Source organism: Scyliorhinus canicula, chromosome 10, assembly GCF_902713615.1.
Source record: "Scyliorhinus canicula chromosome 10, sScyCan1.1, whole genome shotgun sequence".
Classification (NCBI taxonomy): Eukaryota; Metazoa; Chordata; class Chondrichthyes; order Carcharhiniformes; family Scyliorhinidae; genus Scyliorhinus; species Scyliorhinus canicula.
Window position 1 is genome coordinate 150747759 of NC_052155.1, and position 26130 is coordinate 150773888.

Here is a 26130-nt window from a genome sequence, read left to right on the forward strand (position 1 = left end):
GCTCTATCGTTTCATAACTCTAACCAAATAGATTCTGTCCAAATTGTGAGACACCAAGGATCTATTGAGAGTGAGTAGCTTGGAATAATTTATTTCTCCACTTCTGGTAACTTCCTGGATTATTCAAGGGTCCCCAAACCATGACGTACGCCATGATTTTTGTTCTAGGGTAGGGGAGGAAGCAGGGCCTGAGGCTACCTTGGCCAAAATGGGGATCGAGCCTCATAATGTTGCCATTATTCTGAAACGCGCACTCCCTGTCTACCCACCTGGGCTCCCAATTTCTCCACTACCTTTTCTTTACCAATGTGAATAGGACTAAAGACAACACATTTGAATTTTTGTGGGTATAACTAGCAGGGTGTTTAAGGGAGAACCAGTGGACTTAATCAATGTGGATTTTGAGATGACATTTGATCAGGTGCCATACCATGGCACTTGTAACTGGGAGAGTTTAGATGGGAAGAAATCAGTGGGGCAGGAACAGGTTGAAGCAAGGGAGGACGAGAGAAGCCCTTCCTTGATGTTTGCCTCCATTTCTGGGGATAGGTTATCAATGAATATTCACTACAAGCCAACAGACACCCACAGCTATCTCGAATACGCTTCCTCACCCTCCACATCCTTCATGGACTGTATTACATTTTCCAGTTTCTTTTTCTTCTGCCAATCTTTCAAACTACTGGTGCTTCCCATATTTCTTCCATTTTCCTCAATCAACAGTTATCTCTGTTGCCAACCCCCCTTCCATGGTCGATTCCTATGGCGTCTTTCTGTACAAGCTCAACACTTGCCCTTATACCTCTTCCTATTCTTGCCATCCATGGCCCAAAACACTACCAAGTGTAACAGCAATTTATTTAAATTATTTTCAATTTACTATTCTGTATTCATAGCTTATGATATGGTCTCCTGTGCACTAGGGAGACCAAACATAACCTGAGTTACCACTTTGTTGTGCATCATCACCTTTTATTTTCATTCTCCACCGTTCCCCCTCTTTGACCTGTTTGTCTTGTCCAGCTACCATGTTTCAATGAAGCGCAACACAAGCTAAAGGAGAAAAGCACCTCAACTTTTGAATGGGCCCCCTGCAGCCTTCTAGATTCAACAATTACGCATAACATCTGCCTCAATTTTGTTTTTTACTTAGTTTTTGCAAGTTTTTTTGTTGCTTCTGACTTAATTCTTTTGATTTGCATTTGGGTGGCTGCCATCCAGTCATTCAGAGTCCTCTGGACAGCTCTTCTGTTTCTTTACTTATCCCATTATAATTGCATTTAACTTTCGTGCCATGAAACATTTTGTCATTTAATTTTCCGTGTCCTCACCTACCATAGACCTTTCCTTTTAATCAAAGAAAGAAGCATTTTGTCAAATCTTTTGGTCTGGGCAATCTCAAGAACACCAGTCTAAAGTCAAACAACAAATGAGAAGAGAGTCCTGATTAGTTGGCAAGTGAACTCTGGTAGAGATGTTGCCATAGAGAATGTACCAGTTGAAGGTAACTGACAATTAACTGCAAAACATTGTTTGAAATTTAAATGAGGCAGCTTGACTCTAAAGCATTACCCTGAGGAATGAACAGTGAATGGTTGTCTCTTATTTTGTTTAGCTGAAACAATGCAAGCCTGACAATTGTGTGTACTGGAAGTTACATATATTAATACACAGGGCCCTGTTCTTTGTAGACAGAAAGAACATGTTGGTATGACAACCTGGACTAGAGCGCAGTTAATTCCAACCCCACGTGCCTCATCACAACACAAGTGAAGTAACCAATAATTTTTATGAAAATACCCAATGTCTTTGGCCCTTGGCTGCCCAATAATCACAGTCACCAGGTTTGTAAATATAAACACGATTACTGTTTATTTATATCAAGAACCAACGTATGCAGTGAATACAACTGGTTAACAAGCTAACACCTAATACCCACTTCAACTTGCCTCCACCCTCTATACAGATACACACAGGTGAGACAAAGAGAGGGATGGAAAGGAGTAAAAATCATAAGTGGAGGGAAGAAAGAGTCTTTGTTCCAGGTGATGGTTTTGGCACACTTTTCCTCACAGCAAGTTTGCAGATTACAGTCTTTAGTTTACAGCCTGTCAAGGTCTTCTTTGCAGATTCATTCAATAGGGTTTTCTGTAGTTTAGAAATGCATTACTCTCAGATTTTCCTGGAGAGGCCCCTTGTTTCACATCAGACTTTGCTTTCAGTTCGTGGTTTGTCATCAGACCTATGTTGTCACAGGCCCCCACAGGCTTTCTAGAGAAAGCCCTCACAGCGGCCTTTCTGGATCATTTTGGAGCGAGTTCTCTGAATCCCTTCACAGTGTTGCCAGAACCTAAACTGAAACCAAATTCAAACCCTGAATCTCCGGAAAAACTTCCCAGTAAAATAGGATCCAATTACCAACTGTTACCGGCAAGAGCACAGCCTTGTGGGCTAATCCAATGCCCTCCATTCAATCAACCAGCCAATCAATCAAACCGAATCCCAATACATCACTCAGTCACTGTTGGCGGCCAGTCTGCAACACTAGCTTAAACCAGTGCAGCCGTCTGGATTCTTCCTGCTTGAATTAAAGATACAGGCTTCATGCCTCAAAGTGAAATGTCCATTTATCATCCATGGCTCGAAAATGTAATGACAAAAACAATGAACGTTAAATAAGAGAATAAACAGGGACCCTTACAATGTATACACATTTCACCTGTTTTAGAATTATACTGGTCTAATGAATTTCATTTGCACCATAGATTACAGTGAACTATAGTAAGAATATTGTTCCACAGAATTTGTTCCTGGGGAAGGAAAGAGACACGTCATATATTCCCATGTGCACTGTATAATGGACCTGTATGTTCAAGATAGCTGACTTCCCAAGCAATCATAAGTAAGAAAATGCAAATACTTACACGAGTCTATTTCATATTTCCTACAAATATATTCAATTCATACATAAACATAATTAATAAAAACATTTTGTCTCTTTGAGCAGATCAGATGGCTTGAATTTTATTTAGCTTTCCCCAACTTTTTTCTAACCTGTTCGATTAAAACCAATTCCCTCTGATCTTGCAGTGCAAGATCTTAATCTTACTTTTTATATGTAATGTTGTAAATATCTAATTCAATGGTGCATGTGTCTTAGAATGTACCTTTTAATTTCAGAACTCTGTATGGAGTTTGCATATTCTCTCCTTGTTTGAGTGGGGTTCACCCCCACAACCTAAAGATGTGCAGGGTAGGTGGATTGGCTATGCTAAATTGCCTATTAATTGGAAAAAATGAATTGGGTACTCTAAATGTATATTAAAGAAGGCCTCTACTCCCCTGGACGACCCCCATGAGTTTGTGGGGACCAGTGCTGAGAGGTGCTTGCCCGAGGTCTCTGAGGCGAAGGAGATGAATCGCAAAGCCTTGGGTACCTTGGGAATCTGCACATTAGAGTGAGGCTTACTGCCTCGCTCTAATATGCAGATTTTCCAAAACGTGATCCTGCCCATGGTAGGCAGTATTTACATCACAACTTCTCGCGAGATCATGTTGGATCTCGTGAGGAATGGTGAGCCAGGTAGATCCCGGGAGCGGGGTCTCCTGGCTTTTATCGGCCACGCTGCATTGCACGAGCTGCTTTTCCAGCGCAGCGTGGCCATTGGATTGTGCCCTATGATTCTATGTTTGTTGTGTTTAAGTTCTATATGTGAAATAACGTTTGTATTTTTGTTTAAAATGTGGAAGTAGTATGAACATCGTCAGATTCTTATCTTTTTTTTCTCCCAGTGATATTTGTTTCCATTTGTTGCTTCCGAAATGATTACCAATTAACAACACTCAACCACAATTGCAAATCATTATGGTCTACTTGACCTTCATGTACTTTGAGTAATCTGAAGAGAGCTCATGTACTTTAAGAAATCCCTGTGTCACTTTAACAAACATTTTACCTTTAGATTTACAGAGTAGGGTAGAGTTTAGAATAGTTGCAACATATCTGAGAGACATGTATATATTTTTTAATTGTTTGTCACGAGATGTGGGCATCATTGGCCAGGCCGGCAATTATTCCCTATCCCTAATTGTCCTTGGGAAGGTGGAGATGAGCTACCTCCTTGAATTGCTGTAGTCCATGTGGTGTACATAGCCTACCTTGCTGTTAAGCAGGGAGCTCCAAGTCTTTGACCCAGCGACAGTAAAAGAACAGCGATATAGTTCCAAGTCAAGATGGTGTGTGGCTTGGAGAGGAGCTTGCAGGTGGTGGTGTTCCCATACGTCTGTTTCCAGTTTCTTTCTATGTGTCTGAATCCTGGCTTTGGATGTTGCTGCCCAAAGAGCCTTGGTCTGTTCCTGCATCTTATAGATGGTAAACACTGCTGCTTTGTCCTGGATGATGTCAAGAATCTTGAGTCTAGTTGGAGTTGCATTCATCCAGTCAAGTGGAGACTATTCCATCACACTCCTGACTTGTGCCTTGTAGGTGATGGACAGGCTTTGGGGAGACAGGAGGTGAATTACTCACCACAGAATTCCCTGCCTCTGACCTGCTGTTGAAGCCACAGTATTTAATTTGCTGGTCCAGTTCAGTTTCTGGTCAATAGTAATCGCCAGAATGTTGGTAGTGTTACTATAGTAAACATCCATCTGATAGAGGGAGAAGCTGGGGCGAGTCTGTCTTCAACATGTAAACTCCATGAAACATAAGTACAAACGACATTACCCTTCCACATAGTTCTTCTCCCCGCTCTCTCTCCCCCACCCCGGTGGAATCTGGTTCTTATTTATGTTCCCTAACCATTTCTCAATCAGTATCAAATGCTCTTAATCACAACGAGAGCATGCACTCAATTGTCACAGCATTTGCAACATTAACAGATAGAGATTCATAATAATGTAACACTGTTGCAATCCCCATGGGGCTCTGAAAACCAAAATGACCAAATTTCCCAGAATTCCAGAGCATTTCCTTCAAGGACAAAGTTGATCCTCCACAGGCAGCAGCTTCCAATAAACAGGATTTCACCTTTGCAACCTTGTACGTAATGGCGCAATTACCATGATTTCTTTCTGGAACCCTCTGAGATCTCAACTCTCTCTATTCTTGTGTGCCACGTAGCTTCCCTATTTTTAATTTTCTTCCCATTGGTGCTGCTTCCCGGTCAAAGGTCACCAGGTCACCAAGACCAATATTTCTTATTAACCAAAAATTATAATTGGCCCCTTTACAAGTGATGTAAACTCTTAAACGTCCTTTTCAAACATTTCCAAAAGGTAATTGTAGATTCGCCAAACATTTTGAAGTAATTACAAACGTGGCTTATTCTTAGTGTTTCCAGGTCAAAGACCATCACAGCATGTATGGCATCTCAATTATGTTACAAAAGTGCATCAATTGTGTTGAGTATTGATGTACCATCAATGAACACAAGACGAGTAATGAACAAAACTGAGGCTTTAATAAGGTAAACAGAAAGCCTCAGAAACCAGAGGTCAGCTACCTTTATATAGAGCCCGAGGGGAGGCGGAGCCATCAGGCAGTGGTTTACCACGTACATGTAGTACAGTAACAGTTTACCACAATACAGACAATATACCAACAGTGGTTTACCACATTTGCCCCCTGTTCTAAAAAAAAAAGAGTCCAGCGGGGGTGAAGTGAACTTAAAAGGTCAAGTCTGTCGGGGGCCTTGACCTTCCGCCGTGATCGCCTCAGTCCCGGCTGTGGTGTGGGCACTGGTGTCGAGACCTGCGTGTCCGGGAGCGTGTTGTCCTCTTCTTCACCCAGTAGTGGAGGGAGTGTAGGGGTGGTGGTGATGGTCGCCGGTGGGCCTGCGGGTGCCGAATCTTGAAGTAACTGGGTAGAAGTGGAGGGAGACGGTGTAGGGTCGGGGGTGGTGATGATGGTCGCTGGGGAACCTGCAGGTGCCAAATCCCGGAGGAAGTCTGTGTCTTGCCGCCCGGCATGATGTGCCACGTAGGCATATTGTGTATTGGCATGGAGGAGCAGGACCTTCTCGACGAGGGGACCCGATTCATGACTCCTCCCATGCTTTCAGAGGAGTACGGGCCCTGGGACTGTCAGCCAGGGCGGGAGTGAGACCCCAGAGGTAGACTTCCTAGGGAAGGCAAACATACATTTGTGAGGGGTCTCATTGGTGGCAGTGCACAGGAGCGACCAGATGGAGTGGAGTGCATCGGGGAGGACCTGCCAGCAGGAGACTGGGAGACGTCTAGACCATAGAGCCACAAGGACGGCCTTCCAGACCGTCTAATTCTCCCTCTCCACCTGTCCGTTGCCCTGGGGGTTGTAGCTGGTCGTCCTGCTTGAGGCGATACCCTTGCTAAGCAGGAACTGACACAACTCGTTGCTCATGAAGGAGGAATCCCGATCGCTATGGATGTAGGTGGGGAACCCGAACAAGGTGAAGCAACTATGCAGGGCCTTGATGACGGTGGCAGAGGTCATGTCAGGGCATGGGATGGCAAAGGGGAAACTTGAGTACTCATCAACAACATTGAGGAAGTACACGTTACAGTCAGTGGAGGGGTGGGGCCCTTGAAGTCGATGCTGAGGCACTCAAAGGGGCGGGAGGCCTTTACCAGGTGCGCTCTGTCTGGCCGATAGAAGTGCAGTTTTCACATCCGCGCAGACCTGGCAGTCCCTGGTCACGGTCCTGACCTCCTCAATGGAGTAAGGTAAGTTGCGAGCCTTGATAAAATGAAAAAAAACGGGTGACAGAGGTTATTGTGGAGGGCCTGAAGTTGGTCTACTTGTGCGTTGGCACATGTACTGCGGGAAAGGGCATCTGAGCCTCATTGAGCTTCCCAGGTTGGTACAAGATATCGTAGTTGTAGGTGGAGAGTTCAATCCTCCACCCCAGGATCTTATCGTTCTTGATCTTGCCCCGCTGTGTATTATTAAGCATGAAGGCAACCGACTGTTGGTCAGTGAGGAGAGTGAATCGCCTGCCAGCCAGGTAATGCCTCCAATGTCGCACAGCTTCTACAATGGCTTGGGCTTCCTTTTTGACGGAAGAGTGTCAAATTCCCGAGGCATGGAGGGTACGGGAGAAGAAAGCCACGGGCTGCCCGCCTGGTTGAGGGTAGCAGCCAGAGCAAAGTCCGACGCATCGCTCTCATCCTGGAACGGAATGGACTCGTCCACAGCGTGCATCGTAGCTTTGGCAATATCTGCCTTGGTGCAGTTGAAGGCCAGGCGGGCTTCAGCTGTCAGGGGAAAAATGGTGGATTTAATGAGTGGACGGGCCTTGTCTGCATAATTGGGGACCCACTGGGCATAGTAAGAGAAGAACCCCAGGCATCTCTTCAGGGCCTTGGGGTAGTGGAAGTTCCAGGAGGGGGTGCATGTGGTCGGGGTCGGGCCCTGGGACTCCACAACGTAGGCAAGGATGGCTAGGCAGGTTGTGCGGAAAACGCATTTCTCCTTATTGTATGTGAGGTTAAGGAACTTAGTGGTGTGGAGGAAATGGCAGAGATTTTCGTCATGGTCCTGCTGGTCATGGCTGCAGATGGTGACATTATTTAGGTACGGGAATGTGGCCCACAGCCAGTACTGGTCAACCATTCGGTCCATTTCTCGCTGGAAGACCGAGATCCCATTGGTGACGCCGAAGGGAACCCTGAGGAAGTGGTAGAGGCGGCCATCTGCCTCGAAGGCAGTGGATTGGCGATCCTCCGGACGGATAAGGAGCTGGTGGTACGTGGACTTCAAGTCAACTCGATAATGTGCAATCTGATTGACCATGTCAGATATGCGGGGAGAGGGTACGCATAGAGCTCCGTGTACCGGTTGATGGTCTGACTGTAGTCGATGACCATCCGGTGCTTCTCCCCAGTCTTGACAACCACCACTTAGGCTCTCCAGGGGCTGGTACTAGCCTTAATGATCCCCTCTCGTAGGAGTCGCTGGATCTCCGACCTGATAAAGGCCCTGACCCGGGCACTGTATCGTCTGCTCCTACTGGCAACGAGCTTACAGTCCGGGGTGATGTTAGCGAAGAGTGAGGGTGGGGCGACCTTAAGGGTCGCGAGGCTACAGGTGGTGAGGGGGCAGGGGTCCACCAAACTTTAAGGTAAGGCTTTGGAGGTGGCACTGGAAGTCGAGCCCCAGTAGAAGGGCAGCGCAGAGATGGGGCAGGATGTAGAGCTTAAAGTTAGTGTACTCTACGCCTTGTACCGAAAGGGTCGTGACACAGTACCCCCGGATTTCTACGGAATGTGATCCGGAAGCCAGGGAGATTTTCTGGGTCATGGGTAAAATTGGGAGGGAGCAGCGCCTTACCGTATCTGGGTGGATAAAGCTGTCTGTGCTTCCAGATTCAAAGAGGCAGGCCATCTTGTGCCCATTGATTTGGACAGTCATCGTGGATTTCGTGAGGTGATGAGGTCGAGACTGGTCGAGTGTGATAGAGGCAAGCTTCGGAAGGTGATGGGTGGACCAGTCACAGGTAGCGGTGGCCAGCGTATGACCGGGTGAGCAGGGCTCCCGGGAGGATGCGGAGTGGTCCCAAGGTGGCGGCCCCTATTGGTCGTGTGTGGCGGGTGGCATCGAAGGCGGTGTCAAAGATGGATGTGAAATCAAAGATGGCGGCCCCTGGCAGACTTTGGCCAAGTGGCCCTTCCTCCCCCACCTGTTGCAAATCGCGTTCCGTGCAGGGCAACGTTGTCTGGGATGCTTACCCTGGCTGCAAAAGTAGCACTTCGGGCTTCCGACGTTGGCGGGCTGCTGCGCGGCACAAGCTTGCGCCGCACTCGGGTCGGATGATGGCGGCATCCACGAGGGTGCTGCGTGGTCGGAGGTATAGGCCTCCATGTTCTGGAAAGCCACTTCCAGCGAGTTTGAGAGCTGCACTGTCTCTGGGAGGCCGAGTGTACCCCCTTCTTGCAAGCACGGCGGATGTAATTCAATTTAATGCCTGCGACATAGGCATCCCTGATCAGCAGCTCCGTGTGTTGGACAGCCGATACCGCCTGGCAAGCACAGTTCATGTCGAGTACCCGCAAGGCACACAGGAATTCAGCTTGTGATTCACCGGGGCGTTGTTGCTTCGTGGCAAGGAGGTGCCGAGCATACACCTCGTTTACTGACTTTACATACTGTCCCTTCAGCAGCATCATTGCCTCCGTATACGAAGTAGTGTCTCTGATAAGAAGGAAAATTTGTGGGCTCACCCGTGCGTTGAATATTTGCTGCTTTTGGAGGTCGGTGACGTCTTCGGTAGTGGATCCGAGGTAAGCTTCGAAGCAGCTTAGCCAGTGCTCGAATGTCGCAGTGGCGTCGGTTGCTTGTGCGTCCAACTCCAGGCGATCGGGCTTGAGTGATCAATTCATCTTAAAAGTTTAGCTTATTAAATTGGTGTGCCATCAATGAACACAAGACGAGTAGTGAACAAAACTGAGGCTTTAATAAACTAAACAGAAAGCCTCCTGGCCTGTGATCCCGAACTGGGGCAGGGCCGGAGGTCAGCCACCTTTATACTGAGTCCGAGGGGAGGCTGAGCCATCAGGCAGTGGTTTACCATGATACATGTAGCACAGTAACAGTTTACCACAATACATATAATATACTAACAGTGGTTTACCACAACTATACTGACCTAAATCCAATTTGCAAATTGACCAGGAAACTGAACTATTGAGGGAGAGGAACTAATTTGAATTTGCTGATGCAACCTTGCTCTATATAGTGATAAAAATGAGGTGCAAAGACTATCTGTGTAACCTACCTCTGACTTTCTCTGACAATATTGATTTATTATGCTTATACAAGATATTGGACTTGTTGGGTTGCAATCTTGCAAAAATTAACATGTTCATTTGAACTAGATACATTATTGCAGGTTCAATTATGTCTCATACTTTACTTTCTCAGAGTTGGATTTGCGAAAAAGATTTAGTTCAAAACTGATATGTTTGCATGGGGATTGAATATAAGAAAGTATTTGTCACGTTATAAAAAGCATTTTTAATTACCAAGTTATGACTAACCATCTAAATGTAATGTACTCTGCAGATAGCTTTCTGACATAATGATTCTACTAAGGTCAAAAATGTTAGTTCTTTGAGGTTGGTTGCTGTGAAATAATGAAAAATTATTTTTAAATGATTCAGGGGCATCAAAAGACGGAGCACTGGATGAAGATGATTTCACAAGGGCATTTAACGATGTGCCTACTGTACAGGTATCTGTATTGATATTATTGGATGCCTAATAGAAAACCTTAATCATATAGATAACCAGATTTAGAACATATATTTGTGTTTGTAAAGTAGAGGTTCTTTACCTAAATGTAGAAGACATGCCTAGAGTCGGAATATTTTATGAGATCAAAATTGGCTCGAATTGGATTCATAAATTTTTTTCATTGTAAAGATGCATGTGATGCGTTTGATGGCCCAATTGAAATACGTTCTTTTATCCCAGTTGAGCTAGCTAGAGCTTGATTACAGTAATTGTTTGTTCTAAATGAAATTTTGTATCCTTGGACAATCAAGTTGCGTCGCCAAATTAAGTGTTAAATGCTGTTGCATTTGATAATCTGATCTTTGTTCCGCAGGTAACTGACCACTTTTCTTTATTTTGCTGAGCATAGTTATGTTCTCATTAAGGGGAATACAGCTTTTAAAAAACCCTTGCCAGTTCTAGCCCTCTGCACCTATGCCCCCTCATACATTCCATGTCAATTCCTATCCCTCTCACCATGGATCCATACACTTATAGTCACCTCCTGTCCCCTGCACACTCCACTCTCATACCACTCCATGCCACCTCCATAGCCGCTCACCCAGTATCCACCATAGCAGACATCCGAAGCCATGTGATAATTAAAAAAATGAAATTCTAATGATCTAATATAGCTCTCACTCATACTTGATAGTGAAAGTAGCTCCCATTCATAGATCCCGTTTAAAGCTTTTGAATCTCAAGTGGTATATCTCTTATTAAAGCAAACAAACTTCTATTCCGACAACATCAAAGCTTAATCCTTTTATGGACTCATTAAACTGTCAATTATACTTTGAACTCAGGACACCATGCTGAGATAACCGTACTTCTGAAACTCAGCAAAGCATTTCTGGCCACTATGACAATGACATATTAATAATCCTTGTGGAAATGTCAACAAAGGAATTACCCGACCAAATGCTGCTGCTATTTTCCACCATGCAGCAGATGGTTGTCCAAGCAGTCCATGAGATGGTTTTTTTAAGCATTCAGTGACAGCAGGAGCCTGTTTTCTTCACAAGTTTCCAGGGTGGGGTATTCAGTAAACTTCATATCATACATTTTTATACAGATGTTATCTGTTCTTCAAGTGTTTTTATATCTACTTTTATCATTTGTGACTCTCGTACTGCACGTGGAGGCCTTTGAAACAGCCAAAATGGAATCAGCACTAAGTTCAGATATCCCTGCTAAGTTCAAGTTTCGCTGTCCTATCAATCCTGCTGAGCCCCTTTTCTCTACTGGCAAGAATTGGATCTGTCAGAAATTGGGAGAGGATTTCCGCATACAGTTCCTGCTCGTCATTTTTATTAGTCCATGAATCTTCCCCAGTCTGAAAATTTAGCCTGTTGGAAAATTCTGAAGACATTAACACATTTTTCCTTGGCGTAACGTTTCTAAATTCAGCAATCAAACTTGTACATAGAATGAACAGGGGTTTGGATAACAGTGGCTAGAAATGTTCCACATATATACAAGTTGTGTATGAAGCTTTGATATTGGTCTCTGTTGACTTTATTGATTTGGATGAGGAGTGAATTCTATCCTTCAAACTTTGATTTAAGCATCAACAGCTCACGTGTTACTCCTGGTATAATAAGTTTTGCGGACTGAATGATGCGGGCCACAAAATTAATGGGTCATTTGTGTTTTCATCTGTATTGGCCAACCATTAAAATTGAATATCTGTGCTCCTTTCAGGATCCAAGCTTGCTGTAGAAGCCCTCACACAATTTGTGTTGAACTGAACTAAGAATATCCAGAGCAATGGAATGTTCTGGAACAATATTTTGATGTTCATTAAATTCTGTGGCTTCTTGTGGAAAGTAATCCTGCAAATGATGAAAATCTGATGTAAATACTAGTAATATAGATGGGATTAGAATAGGTGGCTATTTCTTTCCAGTCAATGCAGGTGCAATAGGTTATGGCACATAAGCTATTCAACTGTAGAAAGCACAAAAGAAACCCCAAAATACTTGAAAATCAAGTTGTGAAGAGGAGAGGGAGGGAGGGGCTTAAAACAACACAATCACTAGGAAACATAAAGTACTGGTAAAATTATAAGAACTAAAGGGTGACAAGTCCCTTGAACATGATGACCTGCATCCTCGGGTCTTAAAAGAAGTGGTTGCAGAGGTTGTAGGCTCCTTGGTATATTCGTAAGTATGGAAACCAAAACACAGCACTCGTGTGATCTCACCAAAGCCCTGTACAATAATAGCAAAACTTCTTGATTTGTGTGCTCCAATCGCTTTGCAACAATGGTCAACATTTGCCTTCCGAATTGCTTGCCGTACCTGCATGCTAACTTTCTGTTTTCCTTGTATAAGAAGTCACCCACCCAATCCAAAGCACCTCTAAACATCAGCATTTGACAAGTTTGGCCCCTTTATCCTAAATCTTTGCTTCATGTCTGTTGACCAATCACCTATCCATGCCAAATTATTACCCACTATTTCAAGAGCCCTTATTTTGCTGAAGAACCTTTTTGTGTGGCAGTTTATCAAACGCCTTTCAAAAAAATCAAGTTCACTGTAATTCTGGTTCCTCTTTATCTAGCTGGTTACATCCTCAAAAGACTCCAATAAATTTGTCAAACACAATTTGCCTTTCTTAAAACCAGTTTCACTTTATCTGATCATACTATGATTTTCTAATTGTAATGTTAAGATTTCCTTTATAATAGATTCTAGCGTATTCCAACAATTCCGGTTAGGTTAGCTGACCTGTAATTCCCTGTTTTTTTTCTTTCAATCCCTCCTTTCTTGAATAAGAGTGTTACATTTACTAACTTTAATCTGATGGCGACTATTCTAGACTCTAAGGACTCTGGAAAATCATAGCCAATGCATTCACTTTTGCTACATCTCTTTGAGAACCCCAGGATGTACCTGGCGGCACTGTAGCACAGTAGGTAGCACTGTTGTTTCACAGCCCCAGGTTCGATTCCCGGCTTGGGTTACTGTCTGTGGAGCCTGCACGTTCTCCCTGTGTCTGCGTGGGTTTCCTCCGGGCGCTCAGGTTTCCTCCCACAAGTCCCGAAAGACATTGCTGTTAGGTCATTTGGATATTCTGAATTCTTCCTGTGTACCCGAACAGGCGCCGGAATGTGGCAACTGGGGGCTTTTCACAGTAACTTCATTGCAGTGTAAGCCTACATGTGACAATAAAGATTATTATAAATTATTATTATAACTATAAGGTTCTGGGAATATATTGGATTTTAGTCCATTGAGTTTCTCAACTATTTCTGATTTGTTGTTAATTGCCTTGATATTGTCACTTTTATTAGGTCTTGGGTGTAGCAACAGGAACTCCAGGCGACCATCAATAGATAACAGCAACCAAGTTTATTTAGAGGCAAAAACTATTTACAGGTAGTATACAGGAACATTATAGTATCAGCCAACACCTCCAACACTTCTCCCAGTCTGCACCTGTTCTGCAGGTTTTATAGGCCCCCAGCCTGCTTTAATCACGTGTGCTTTGCCTTGATCGGTCGGAGAGTAACATGGCCTCCAAGGTTTGCACAGGGCTCAGTTGGGGTGGCCACCTGACCCCCTACGTTTGCCGCAGCACCAGTTTAACCTCCATTTTTTATTTCTAACTTGTGTTTTCTACTGTGAATGCAGAAACTAAATCTTTGTTCAATGTCTCTGCCACTCCCTTATTCCTTGTGATAATTTCTCCAGTTTCTGCCTCTAAGGGACCAACATTTACTTCAGCTACTCACTTCCTTTTTATATACTTCAAATCTATTTTTATATTCCTGACTGGTTTACTCTCATCATTCTTTCCCCTTTCATCAAATTTCTGGTGGCCTGTTGCTGTTTTCTAAAAGTGCTCCCAATCCTCAGACTTAGTACCATCCTTGGCAATGTTGTAAGCCTCTTTTTTTAATCTAATGCTATTTTTAACTTCCCCAGTATGCCACTGATGGATCGTTCTTCCTAAGTTTTTGTTTTGTGATGGAATAACAGAATTTACAGAGCAGAAGGAGGCCATTTGGCCCTTCGAGTCTGCACCGGCTCTTGGAAAGAGCACCCTACAGCCTACACCTCCACCCTATCTACCCTCCACCCTAGGGCAGCATGGTCGCATTGTGGATAGCACAATCGCTTCACAGCTCCAGGGTCCCAGGTTCGATTCCAGCTTGGGTCACTGTCTGTGCGGAGTCTGCACATCCTCCCCGTGTGTGCGTGGGTTTCCTCCGGGTGCTCCGGTTTCCTCCCACAGTCCAAAGATGTGCAGGTTAGGTGGATTGGCCATGATAAATTGCCCTACGTGTCCAAAATTGCCCTTAGTTTTGGGTGGGGTTACTGGGTTATGGGGATAGGGGGAGGTATTGACCTTGGGTAGGGTGCTCTTTCCAAGAGCCGGTGCAGACTTGATGGGCCGAATGGCCTCCTTCTGCACTGTAAATTCTATAATTCTATCCCCGTAACCCTACCTAACCTTTTTGGACACTTAAGGGCAATTTAGCATGACCAATGCACCTAACCTGCACATCTTTGGACTATGGGAGGAAACCAGAGCACCCGGAGGAAACCCACGCAGACATGGGGAAAACGTGCAGACTCTGCACAGACATTGACCCAAGCAGGGTCTGTAGTTGTGAAGCATCCGTGCTGACCATTGTGCTACCGTGCCATCCACTTAACTTGAACATTTTGAATTGTCCCTTTAAATGCTTCCCCTGTTTATTTACTGCCATACCTTGTCATCTATTTACCCCACTAACCATATAGAAGATATTGACCCTTTAAATGCTTCCCCTGTTTATTTACTGCCATACCTTGTCATCTATTCACCCCACTAACCTTAGCCAACTCTCCCCTCATTACCTTTAAGCTTAAGGTTAAGAATTCTGGTTGTGTTTTCATTCATTTTTACGGGATGTGGGCTTTGCTGGCTGCCTACGTTTGTTGCCCATTGCTCTGGAGAAGGTGGTGGTGAGCCGCTACAGTCCATGTGACATAGGTATACCCACTGTTCTATTAGGGAGGGAGTCCCAGAATTTTGACCCAGTGACAATGAAGGAACAGCAATATATTGTCAAGTCAGGATGGTGAGGGAATTGATGGATAGTGGTCATGGGTTTGGAAGGTCCTGCATATGGAGTCTTCGTGAGTTCCTGCAGTGCGTTTTGTAGATGGTTCATAGGACTGCTGCAATGCGTCAGTGGTGGAGGGAGTGAATGTTTGTGGAAGGGGTGCCAATCAAACCGGCTGCTTTGTCCTAGATGGTGTTGAGATTCTCGAGTGTTGTTGGATCTGAACTCATCCAGGTAAGTGGAGAGTATTCCATCACACTCCTTACTTGTGCCTTATAAATGATGCACAAGCTTTTGGGGAGTTGGGTGGCGAGTTACTCACTGTATGATTCCTGGCCTCTGACCTGCTCTTGCAGCCACAGTATTTATATGGCTAGTCCAGTTAAGTTTCTGCTCAATTGTAATCCTCCAGGATGTTGATTGTAGGGTTTATTGATGGTAGTGCCAGTGAATAGCAAGGGGTGATGTTTTGATTCTCTCTTCTTGGAGATGGTCATTGCCTGACACTGTTGTGGCACGATTGTTACTTGCTACTTGTCAGCCCAAGCCTGGATATTGTCTGGGTCTTTTTGAATTTGCACATGGACTGCTTCAGTGTCTGAGGAGTTGCGAATTGTGCTGGACATTGTGCAATCATCAGCGAAAGTCCCCACATCTGACCTTGTGTTGCTTGGAAGGTCATTGATGAACCAGCTGAAGACAGTTAGGCTGAGAGCACTACCTTGAGGAACTACTGCAGTGATGTCCAGAGACTGAGAAGACTGATCTCCAACAACCATAACCAACTTTGTGCTGGATATGATTCCAACCAGTGGAGAGTTTTCCCCCGATTCCCATTGACTTCAGTTTTGTGAGGGCTCCTTTATGCCATTCTTAAAGAAGGGAACTTGTGTGTAGATGCAGAGGCTGTGGGAAAGGTTTTAAATGAATATTTTGTCTCCGTGTTTACAAAGGAAATAGATGGTGCAGATATAGTAATCCAGGAGGAATACGGAGATATTGGATGGGATAATCATAAAGACAGAAGGGTTGAAATCCTTGAGAGTTGATAAGTCTCCAGGCCCAGATGTATTGTTTCTGAGGCTACTGAAAGAAGTCAGGGAGGAGATAGCAGATGCACTGAGGATGACTTTCCAATCCTCATTAGATGCAAGGGAAGTACCGGAGGACTGAGAGAAATGCAAACGTTGTTCCATTGTTTAAAAAGGAATTGAACGGAATGCCAAACAATTGTAATCCGGGATAGTCAGCATGGAGTTCCCTCAGAAATTTGATTGAATTCTTTGAGGAAGTGACAAGAAGGGTTGATGAAGCTAGTGCAGTGGATGTTGTGTAAATGGATTTTTAGCAAGGTGTTTGACAAGGTGCCACGTGAAATGAAATGAAATGAAAATGAATGAAATGAAATGAAAATCGCTTATTGTCACGAGTAGGCTTCAATGAAGTTACTGTGAAAAGCCCCTAGTTGCCACAGCCTGTCCGGGGAGGCTGGCACGTGGCAGATTGGTCAAAAAAGTAAAAACCCATGCAATACAGGAAAATGTAGCAAACTGAATAAAAAGTTGGCTTAGTAACAGGAAACAAAGTGTAATGATCAATGGCTGCCCTTGCAAAGAGAAAGTTGTTTCAAGTTGTGTTACACAGGGCTCGGTGTTGGGGCTCTTACTGTCGATTTGGACATGAACATGGGGGGCATGATTGGGAAATTTGCAGGTGACACAAAGATTGGCTGAGTGGTGGACAGTGTAAAGGATAGCTATAGTATCCAAAGTGATATAGATGGATTGGTGGAGTGGGCGATGAAGTGACGGATGGAATTTAAGTACATAGATCCCTAAAGGCAAAATTTCAAGTTGTCAAGGTTGTAAATAAAGTGTATGAATGCTCTCCTTCATTTGCAGAGGCGTAGAATATAAAGTAGGGATATCATTTTGGAATAATTGTATAAAACACTGGTGAGGCCGCACCTAGAGTATTGTATGCAGCTCTGGTCACCACATTACAGGAAGGATGTAATTTCTCTGGAGAGAGTGCAGAAGAGGATTACCAGAATGTTGCGGGGCTAGAAAAGTATAACTATGGGTCAACGGAGTGCTTCAAGTTGCAGTGGGGGTTGTTCATGATGCTATTTGGGGAACTATTCTTCTCGGGGAGCGTGGGGAGGGGATAAAAGGGGACAAATTCTACAAACTGCGCTGTGATTGTACGGAGTCTGTATTTTATATTTTGCTGTTGTTACATGTATTTAGAATAAAATACCTTTTTTTAAAAAGAAAGTGTGGCTATGAGATTGGATGGGTTGGGATTATTTTCCTTGGAATAAAGAAGGCTGAGGGGTTACTTATTAGAGGTATACAAAATTATGAATATAAGAGATAGAATGGACAGGATATAATTGTTTCCCTTGGTGGAGAGTTTTAGAAGCAGAGACACCGATTCAAGATCAGTGGCAGAAGGTAAAGAGCAGACATGAGGAAGAACGTAGTCTGGAATTTGCTGCACGAGTTGGTAATGGAGACAGAGATCCTAACCTCCTGGGGGATCAGCACCTTCAGTGCAGTAAACTACAGGCTAATAGACCAGGTGCAGGAAGTTGGGATTAGCAGGTGTCCCCTGCGGTCATCTCCCTGCAAAACAGATATACTGATTTGGATACTGTTGAGGGAGGTGGCTCACCAGGGGAAGGCAGCAGCAGCCAGGTTCATTGCACCGTGGCTGGCTCTGCTGCGCAGGAGGGCAGGAAGAAGAATGGTAGGGCTATAGTGATAGGGGACTCAATCGTAAGGGGAATAAACAGGCGGTTCTGCGGACGCAATTGAGACTCCAGGATGGTATGTTGCCTCCCTGGTGCAAGAGTCAAGGATGTCTCGGAGCGGCTGCAGGACGTTCCCGGGGGGGGGGGGGGGGGGGGGGGGGTTGAACAGCCAACTGTCGTGGTGCACATGGGCACCAGCGATATAGGTGAAAAACGGGATTAAGTCCTACAAGCTGAATTCAGGGAGTTAGGAGTTAAACTAAAAAAGTAGGACCTCAAAGGTAGTAATCTCAGGATTACTACCAGTGCCACGAGCTAGTCAGAGTAGGAATGTCAGGATAGATGTGTGGCTCGAGAGATGGTGCAATAGGGAGAGATTCAAATTCCTGGGGCATTGGAACTGGTTCTGGGGGAGGTGGGACCAGTACAAACCGGACGGTCTGCACCTGGGCAGGACTGGAACCAATGCCCTGGGGGGGGGAGGGGGGGGGTGTTTGCTAGAGCTATTGGGGAGGGTTTGAACCAATGTGGCAAGGGGATGGGATCCAATGTAGGAAGTCGGAGGGAAGTAAAACGGGGCCAGAAACAAAAAGCAGTCAGGGGAAAGTGTAAGGCAGGGTACAGTGAATTAAGAGAGTGTGAAAAGGGAGGTAGCCAATGCAGGATTGAGGGTGTTGTATCTAAATGCGCGCAGTATACGGAACAAGACAAATGAGCTTGTTGCGCACATTGAAATTGGCTGCTACTATGTTGTGGGCATCACAGGGACGTGGCTGCAAGGGGATCAGGGCTGGGATCTAAATATCCAAGGATATATGCCCTATCGAAAGGGCAGGCAGATGGGAAAAGGGGGAGGGGTTGCATTGTTAGTAAGGAATGAAGTTAAATCAATAGCAAGGAACGACATAGAACCAGAAGGCATTGAATCTCTGTGGGTAGAGTTGAGGAATCGCAAAGGTAAAAACATCCTGATGGGACTTATGTACAGGCCCTCTAGCAGTAGTCCGGATGTGGGGCAGAAAATAAATCAGGAGATAGAAAAGGCATGTAAAAAAGGCAATATTACAATAATCATGGGGGACTTCAATATGCAGGTGGACTGGGAAAATCAGGTTGGCAGTGGATCCCAAGAAAGGAATTTGTGGAATGTCTATGAGATGGTTTTTTTGGAGCAGCTTGTAACAGAGCCTACGAGGGAACAGGCAATTCTGGATTTGGTGATGTGTAATGAGGCAGACTTGATTAGGGAACGTAAGGTGAAGGAACCCTTCAGGAGCAGTGACCACAATGATAGAATGTACCCTGCAGTTTGAGAGGGAGAGGCTGCAATCAGATGTAACAGTATTACAGTTAAATAAGGGTAACTACAAAGACATGAGGGAGCTGGCCAGAGTTGATTGGAGAAGGAGCCTAGCAGGGAAGACAGTGGAACAGCAATGGCAGGAGTTTTTGGGGATTATTAGGGAGGCGCAACAGAAATTCATCCCAAGAAGGAGGAAACATGCTCAGGGGAGGACCAGGCATCCATGGCTGACGTGGGATGTCAAGGCCAGCATAAAGGCTAAGGAAAAAGCATACAAAGTGGCGAGGATTAGTGGGAAACCAGAGGATTGGGAAGCCTTTAAAAGCAAGCAGAGGACAACTAAAAAAGCAATAAGGGGGGAGAAGATGAAGTATGAGTGCAAGCTAGCTAGTAATATAAAGGAAGACAGGAAGAGATTTTTTCAATATATAAAATAAGAGAGAGGCAAAAATAGATATTGGACCACCAGAAAATGTGACTGGAGAAGTAATAATAGGAAACAAAGAAATTGCAGACGAACTGAATAGTTACTTTGCATCAGTCTTCACGGTGGAAGACACCAGTGGGATGCCAGAGCTCAAAGGAGTACCAGGGGGCAGAGGTGAGTGCAGTGACCATTACTAAGGAGAAGGTTCTGGGGAAACTGAAAGGTCTGAAGGTAGATCAGTCACCTGGACCGGATGGACTACACCCCAGGGTCCTAAAAGAGATAGCTGAGGAAATTGTGGAAGCATTAGTGATGATCTTTCCGGAATCACTGGAGGCAGGAGGGGTCCTAGTGGACTGGAAGGTGGCTAATGTAACACCACTGTTTATGTAGAGGTACAAGCCTGGGTGCCATGGTAACGGCACCGTTGCCGCTCTCCCCCAAGAGGGTTACCACGAGCCCGGTGGTGGCGGCGACCCTAAGAATCTGGGGACAGTGGAGACGGCATCGGGGGGAAACAGGGGGCTCGATGGAGGCTCCACTGGGTAGCAACCATCGGTTCATCCCGGGGAACACGGATGGGGGATTCGGGGGATGGCAAAGGGCGGGCATCAGCAAATTGAGGGACCTGTTTATTGGCGGGAGGTTTGCGGGCCTGGGGGAACTGGAAGATAAATTTGGCCTTCCCCAGGGGAACATGTTCAGATACCTGCAGGTAAAGGCGTTTGCTAGGCGACAGGTAGAGGGATTCCCTTTGCTGCCCTCGCAGGGGGCGATGGACAGAGTGCTTTCGGGGGTGTGGGTAGGAGAGGGGAAGGTGTCTGACATCTATAAGGTAATGCAGGAGGTGGAGGAGTCGTCAGTGGAGGAGCTGAAGGCTAAATGGGAGGAGGAACTCGGGGAGCAGATAGAGGACGGGACTTGGGCGGAGGCCTTGGAGAGAGTCAACTCTTCCTCCTCATGTGCGAGGCTTAGTCTCATCCAATTTAAGGTGCTGCACCGGGCCCATATGTCCGGGACTAGGATGAGTAGGTTCTTCGGGGGTGAGGACAGGTGCACCAGACGTTCGGGGAGTCCTGCGAACCACGCCCATATGTTCTGGGCATGCCCAGCACTGGAAGAATTCTGGAAGGGGGTGGCGGGGACGGTGTCGAGGGTGGTTGGATCCAGGGTCAAACCAGGGTGGGGACTCGCGATTTTTGGGGTTGGGGTGGAGCCGGGAGTGCAGGAGGCGAAAGAGGCCGGTGTCCTGGCCTTTGCGTCCCTAGTAGCCCGTCGAAGGATTCTGTTACAATGGAAGGATGCAAGGCCCCCAAGCGTGGAGACCTGGATCAGTGACATGGCGGGATTTATAAAATTGGAAAAAGTCAAATTTGCCCTGAGAGGATCAATACAAGGGTTCTATAAACGATGGCAGCCTTTTCTGGACTTCCTGGCTCAGAGATAGGTAACTGGGTCAATAGCAGCAGCAACCCGGGGGGGGGGGGGGGGGGGGGGGGGGGTGCATTATTGTAGTGTTTATTCTGTAACTTTATAGTGTGTTAATTTGCGTTGTTGTTAAAATGCTGGGTTTTTCATGGGGATGGGGCGAATGTATATGATTGTTAATATTATTGTTATTTTCGGTATTTTACTAAGGTGCGTTATTGTTGTATAAAATCTAAATTTCTCAATAAAAATTATTTAAAAAAAAAAAAAAAAAAATGTAACACCACTGTTTAAGAAGGGAGGGAGTCAGAAGACGGGAAATAATAGGCCGGTTAGCCTGACTTCGGTCATTGGTAAGATTTTAGAGTCTGTTATTAAAGATGAAATCACGAAGCACTTGGAAGTGCATGGTAAATAGGACTGAGTCAGCACGTCTTTGTCAAAGGGAGGTCGTGTCTAACAAATCTGTTACAGTTCTTTCAGGAGGTAACAAGCAAAGTTAAACAAAGGGGAATCAGTGGACGTGGTTTATTTAGATTTCCAGAAGGTGCCGCATGGGAGACTGTTAACTAAGGTAAAAGCCCATGGTGTTAAGGTTAAGATCCTGCAATGGATAGAGGATTGACTGACTGGCAGAAGGCAAAGATTGGGAATAAAGGAGTCTTGTTCAGGATGGCAGCCAGTGACTAGTGGTGTGCCTCAGGGGTCTGTGCTGGGACCACAACTTTTCCCAATATACATTAATGATCTGGAAGAAGGAACTGAAGGCACCGTTGCTAAGTTTGCAGATGATACAAAGCTCTGAAGAGGGACAGGTAGTATTGAGGAAGCAAGGGGGCCGCAGAAGGACTTGGACAAGCTAGGAGAGTGGGCAATGAAGTGGCAAATGAAATACAATGTGGAAAAGTGTGAGGTTATGCACTTTGGAAGGAGGAATCTAGGCACAGACAATTTTCTAAATGGGGAAATGCTTCGGAAAGCAGAAGCACAAAGGGACTTGGGAGTTTTTGTTCACGATTCTCTTAAGGTTAATGTGTAGGTTCAGTTGACAGTTGAGATGGCAAATGCAATGTTAGCATTCATGTCAAGTCCGCTAGAATACAAGACCAGGGATGTACTTCTGAGGCTGTATAAGACTCTGGTCAGACCCCATTTGGAGTATTATGAGCAGTTTTCAGCCCTATATCTAAGGAAAGCTGGCCTTGAACAGGGTCCGGAGGAGGTTCACAAGAGTGATCCCTGTAATGAAGAATTTGTCGTATGAGGAACGTTTGAGGACTCTGGTTCTGTACTCGTTGGAGTTTAGAAGGATGAGAGGGGATCTTATTGAAACGTACAAGATACTGCGAGGCCTGGATAGAGTGGACGTGGAGAGGATGTTTCTATTTGTAGGAAAAACTAGAACCAGAGGACACCATCGCAGATTAAAGGGACGATCCTTTAAAACCGAGATGAGGAGGAATTTCTTCAGCCAGAGGGTGGCAAATCTGTGGAACTCTTTGCCGCAGAAGGCTGTGGAGGCAAAATCACTGAGTGTTTCTAAAATAGAGATAGATAGGTTCTTGATTAATAAGGGGATCAGGGGGTTATGGGGAGAAGGCAGGAGAATGGGGATGAGAAAATATCAGCCATGATTGAATGGCAGAGCAGACTCGATGGTCCAAGTAGCCTAAATCTGCTCCTATGTCTTATGGTCTAAATGACCTCCTTCTGTGCTGTAACTTTTTGATGGTTCAGTCAAATGCTGCCTTGATGTCAAGGGCAGTCACTCAACTCTGAAGTTAAGTTGTTTTATCCACGTTTGAACCAAGGCGGTAATGAGGTCAGGAACTGAGTGACCCTTGTGGAACCCAAACTGAGTGTCCCTGAGTAGGTCATTGCTAAGTGAGTGCCGCTTGGTAGCACTGTTGATGACCCCTTCTATCACTTTACTGATGATGGTAGACTTTTGGGTGGTAATTGGCCGGGTTGGTTTTGTCCTGCTTTTTTAAATATAAGTCATACCTGATCAATTTTCCACCTTGCTGGGTAGATGCCAGTGTTGTAGCTGTACTGGAATAGTTTGGCTGGGGTGAGGCATGTTGTGGAGCACAAATCTTCAGTCCTATTGCCGGAATATTGTCAGGACCCAGAGCTGTTGCAATATCCAGTGCCTTCAGCTGTTTCTTGATATTGCATGGGGTGAGTCGAATTGGCTGAAGACTGGCATCTTGTGATGCTGGGGACTCTGGAGGAGACAGAGTTGAATTATCCACTCGACACTTCTGGCTGAAGATTATTGCAGATGCTTCAGCCTCATCCATTGCAGTGATGTGTTGGTCTCCTCCATCATTAAGGATGGGGATATTTATGGAGCCTCCTCCTCCAGTGAGTTTTTAAATTATCCACCACCTTTCATGGCTGAATGTGGCAGGGCTGAAATGATGAGATCTGATCCGTTGGTTGTGGAATTGCTCAGCTCTGTGTTTTACTTGCTGCTTATGTTGTTTGGTATGCAAATAGTCATGTTTTATCACTTCACCAGGTTGACATGCCATTTTTAAGCATGCCTGGTGTGTTGTTCTTGGTATGCCCATCTGCACATATGGTAGTCAGTTGTTTGTAATCACTTTTTCCCCGAGTGATCTTTTACCATAAGATTAATCCTGCCTCATTCAACAATAATAGATGTAAATTAGCTTTTGTCCTAGTCAGTTCTATAATGCATTGCTCCCAGAAACTGTCATGAAAGCATTCTGCAAACTCATCTTCCAGACCACTGATAGAGTAGAAGATTAAAGTCACCCATGATTATTATTTAATTGCCATAATTTCTTGTTTCATGCCCTGTCCAACGGTATAACATTTGTTTGTGGGCTTACCAGAACTAGGAACAGGATTAGGCAATTCAGCCCCTCTCATCTGTTCCGCCTTTCAGTACGAGCATGGCTCAACTCATTTCGGTCTCAATCTACTTACCTGTCTGTTCTCCAAAACCCTTCAAGCCATTACTAATTAAAAATATGTCTATCTGCTCAAATTTACTCCATGTCCCAGCATCCACCACACTCTGGTGTAGTGAATTCCACTGATTGATGATCCCTTGAGAGAAGTGACTTCTCCTCATCTCAATTTACTCAGACCTCTTATTATAGATTGCCTCACAAGAGGAAACATCAACTCCATGTCTATTTTGCCAATATATATATATATATATTTATATACCTCAATTAGATGATCTTTCATTGGTCTAAACTTGAGAGAGAATATGCTTAAACTGCTCAATCTCTCTTCTTAAAAAAACTCCTCATCTCTGGAGTCAATCTCGTGAACCTCCTTTAAACTACATCTAATCCAACTGCATCCCTGCTGAACTAAGGGGACCAAAACTGTATACAATACTCTAGGTGCCCTCTCGCCAATGCCTTGTAAGTTGCACAGTAAGAAGTCTTACAACACCAGTTTAAGGTCCAACATGTTTCAAACACTAGCTTTCGGAGCACAGCTCCTTCCTCAGGTGAATCACTTGTAAGTTGCAGCAGAACTTTCCAACTTTCATATTCTATTCCTTTAGATATAAATGTCAAAATTCCATTTGCCTTCCTTATGACCTGCTCTACCTGCATACTAGTTTTCTGAGATTCATGCACAAGGACACACAGATCCCTTTGCACCGAAGCACTCTAAAGTTCCATTTTGTATATTTTTCCATGGATAACCTCACACTGATCCATGTCAACTCCTTCTGTGGAAATATAAGCCCCCTCACCTAACCTATCTATCTATTTTTAATTTCCTTATTGCAACTTACAGTTCCATTTATTTTAGTGTCATTTGCAAATTTGGCTATAGCTCCTTCTATCCCTGCATCCAAATCGTTAATATAGATTGTTAATTGTTGGGGCCCAAAGGCCAACCATGTGGCACCCCACTAGTTACATATTGCCAACTAGAAAAAGACCCATTTATCTCTACTCTCTGCCTTCTGTCGGTTAGCTAGTCTTCTATCCAAGCTAATAAATTATCCCTAACCCCATGTGATCTTAACCTTTTTTGCGGCCCGTTATCAAATGCCTTCTGGAAGTCCAGATGTACTACAATCTATAGAATCCGCATTATCCACTTGGCTGGCTACATCTTCGAAGAACTCTCGCAAATTAGTCAAATGTGATTTGCCCATCATAAAACCATGCTGACTCTGATGGATTGAATTTTGACTTTCCAAATGTTCTGTTTTACTTCTTTACTAATGGATTCTAACAATTTCCCAACAACAGATGTTAAACTAACTGGTTTATAGTTTCCTGCTTTCTGCCTTCCTCTTTGAATGTGGCGTTACATTAGCATTTTTCCACTCCGCTGGAACCCTTCCCGCATCCAGGGAATTTTGGAATATTATACCCAATGAATACATTATCTCTGCTGCCACTTCCTGTTAATCCCTCGGATGTATGCCATCAGGCTCTGGGAATTGTCTGCCTTCAATCCTTTATTTAGTAGTTTTACTTTCTATTACTGCTGCATTACCTGTTACTATTGGGATGGTACCAGTGTCGACCACCATGAAAATTGAGGCAAAATTTAGCTTCTCCACCATTTATAATATTTATTATTATTATTGTCACAAGTAGGTTTATATTAACACTGCAATGAAGTTACTCTGAATCTGTCCATTTCTCTGTTCCCCACTATTAACTCCCCGTCCCCAATCTCCTGGGGGGGGGGGGGGGGGGGGCAACATTCACTTTAGCTACTCTCTTCACTTTTATATAATTGTCTAAAAAAAGGATAGCAAAAGCTTCTATATTTTGCATCAGTTTTCTTTCTTAATTGACCTTTACACTTTTTCAATAACCCTTTGTTGATCTATGAAAGTTTTCCAATCTTCCATCCTGCCACTGGCTTTTGCAATATCGTGTGCCTTAGTTTT

The 26130-nt window shown here is 44.7% G+C and overlaps 1 protein-coding gene across 36 annotated transcripts in view; it reads left to right on the forward strand.

Annotated features, from left to right (window-relative positions):
• Positions 1-26130, forward strand: part of clasp2 (cytoplasmic linker associated protein 2) — a 582371-nt gene that overhangs the window by 220229 nt on the left and 336012 nt on the right. For all 36 annotated transcript variants that reach the window (XM_038809903.1, XM_038809905.1, XM_038809907.1 and 33 more), the window contains one exon: positions 10138-10208. In XM_038809903.1, the coding sequence (XP_038665831.1) occupies positions 10138-10208 (71 nt within the window). The remainder of the gene's footprint in view (positions 1-10137; positions 10209-26130) is intronic.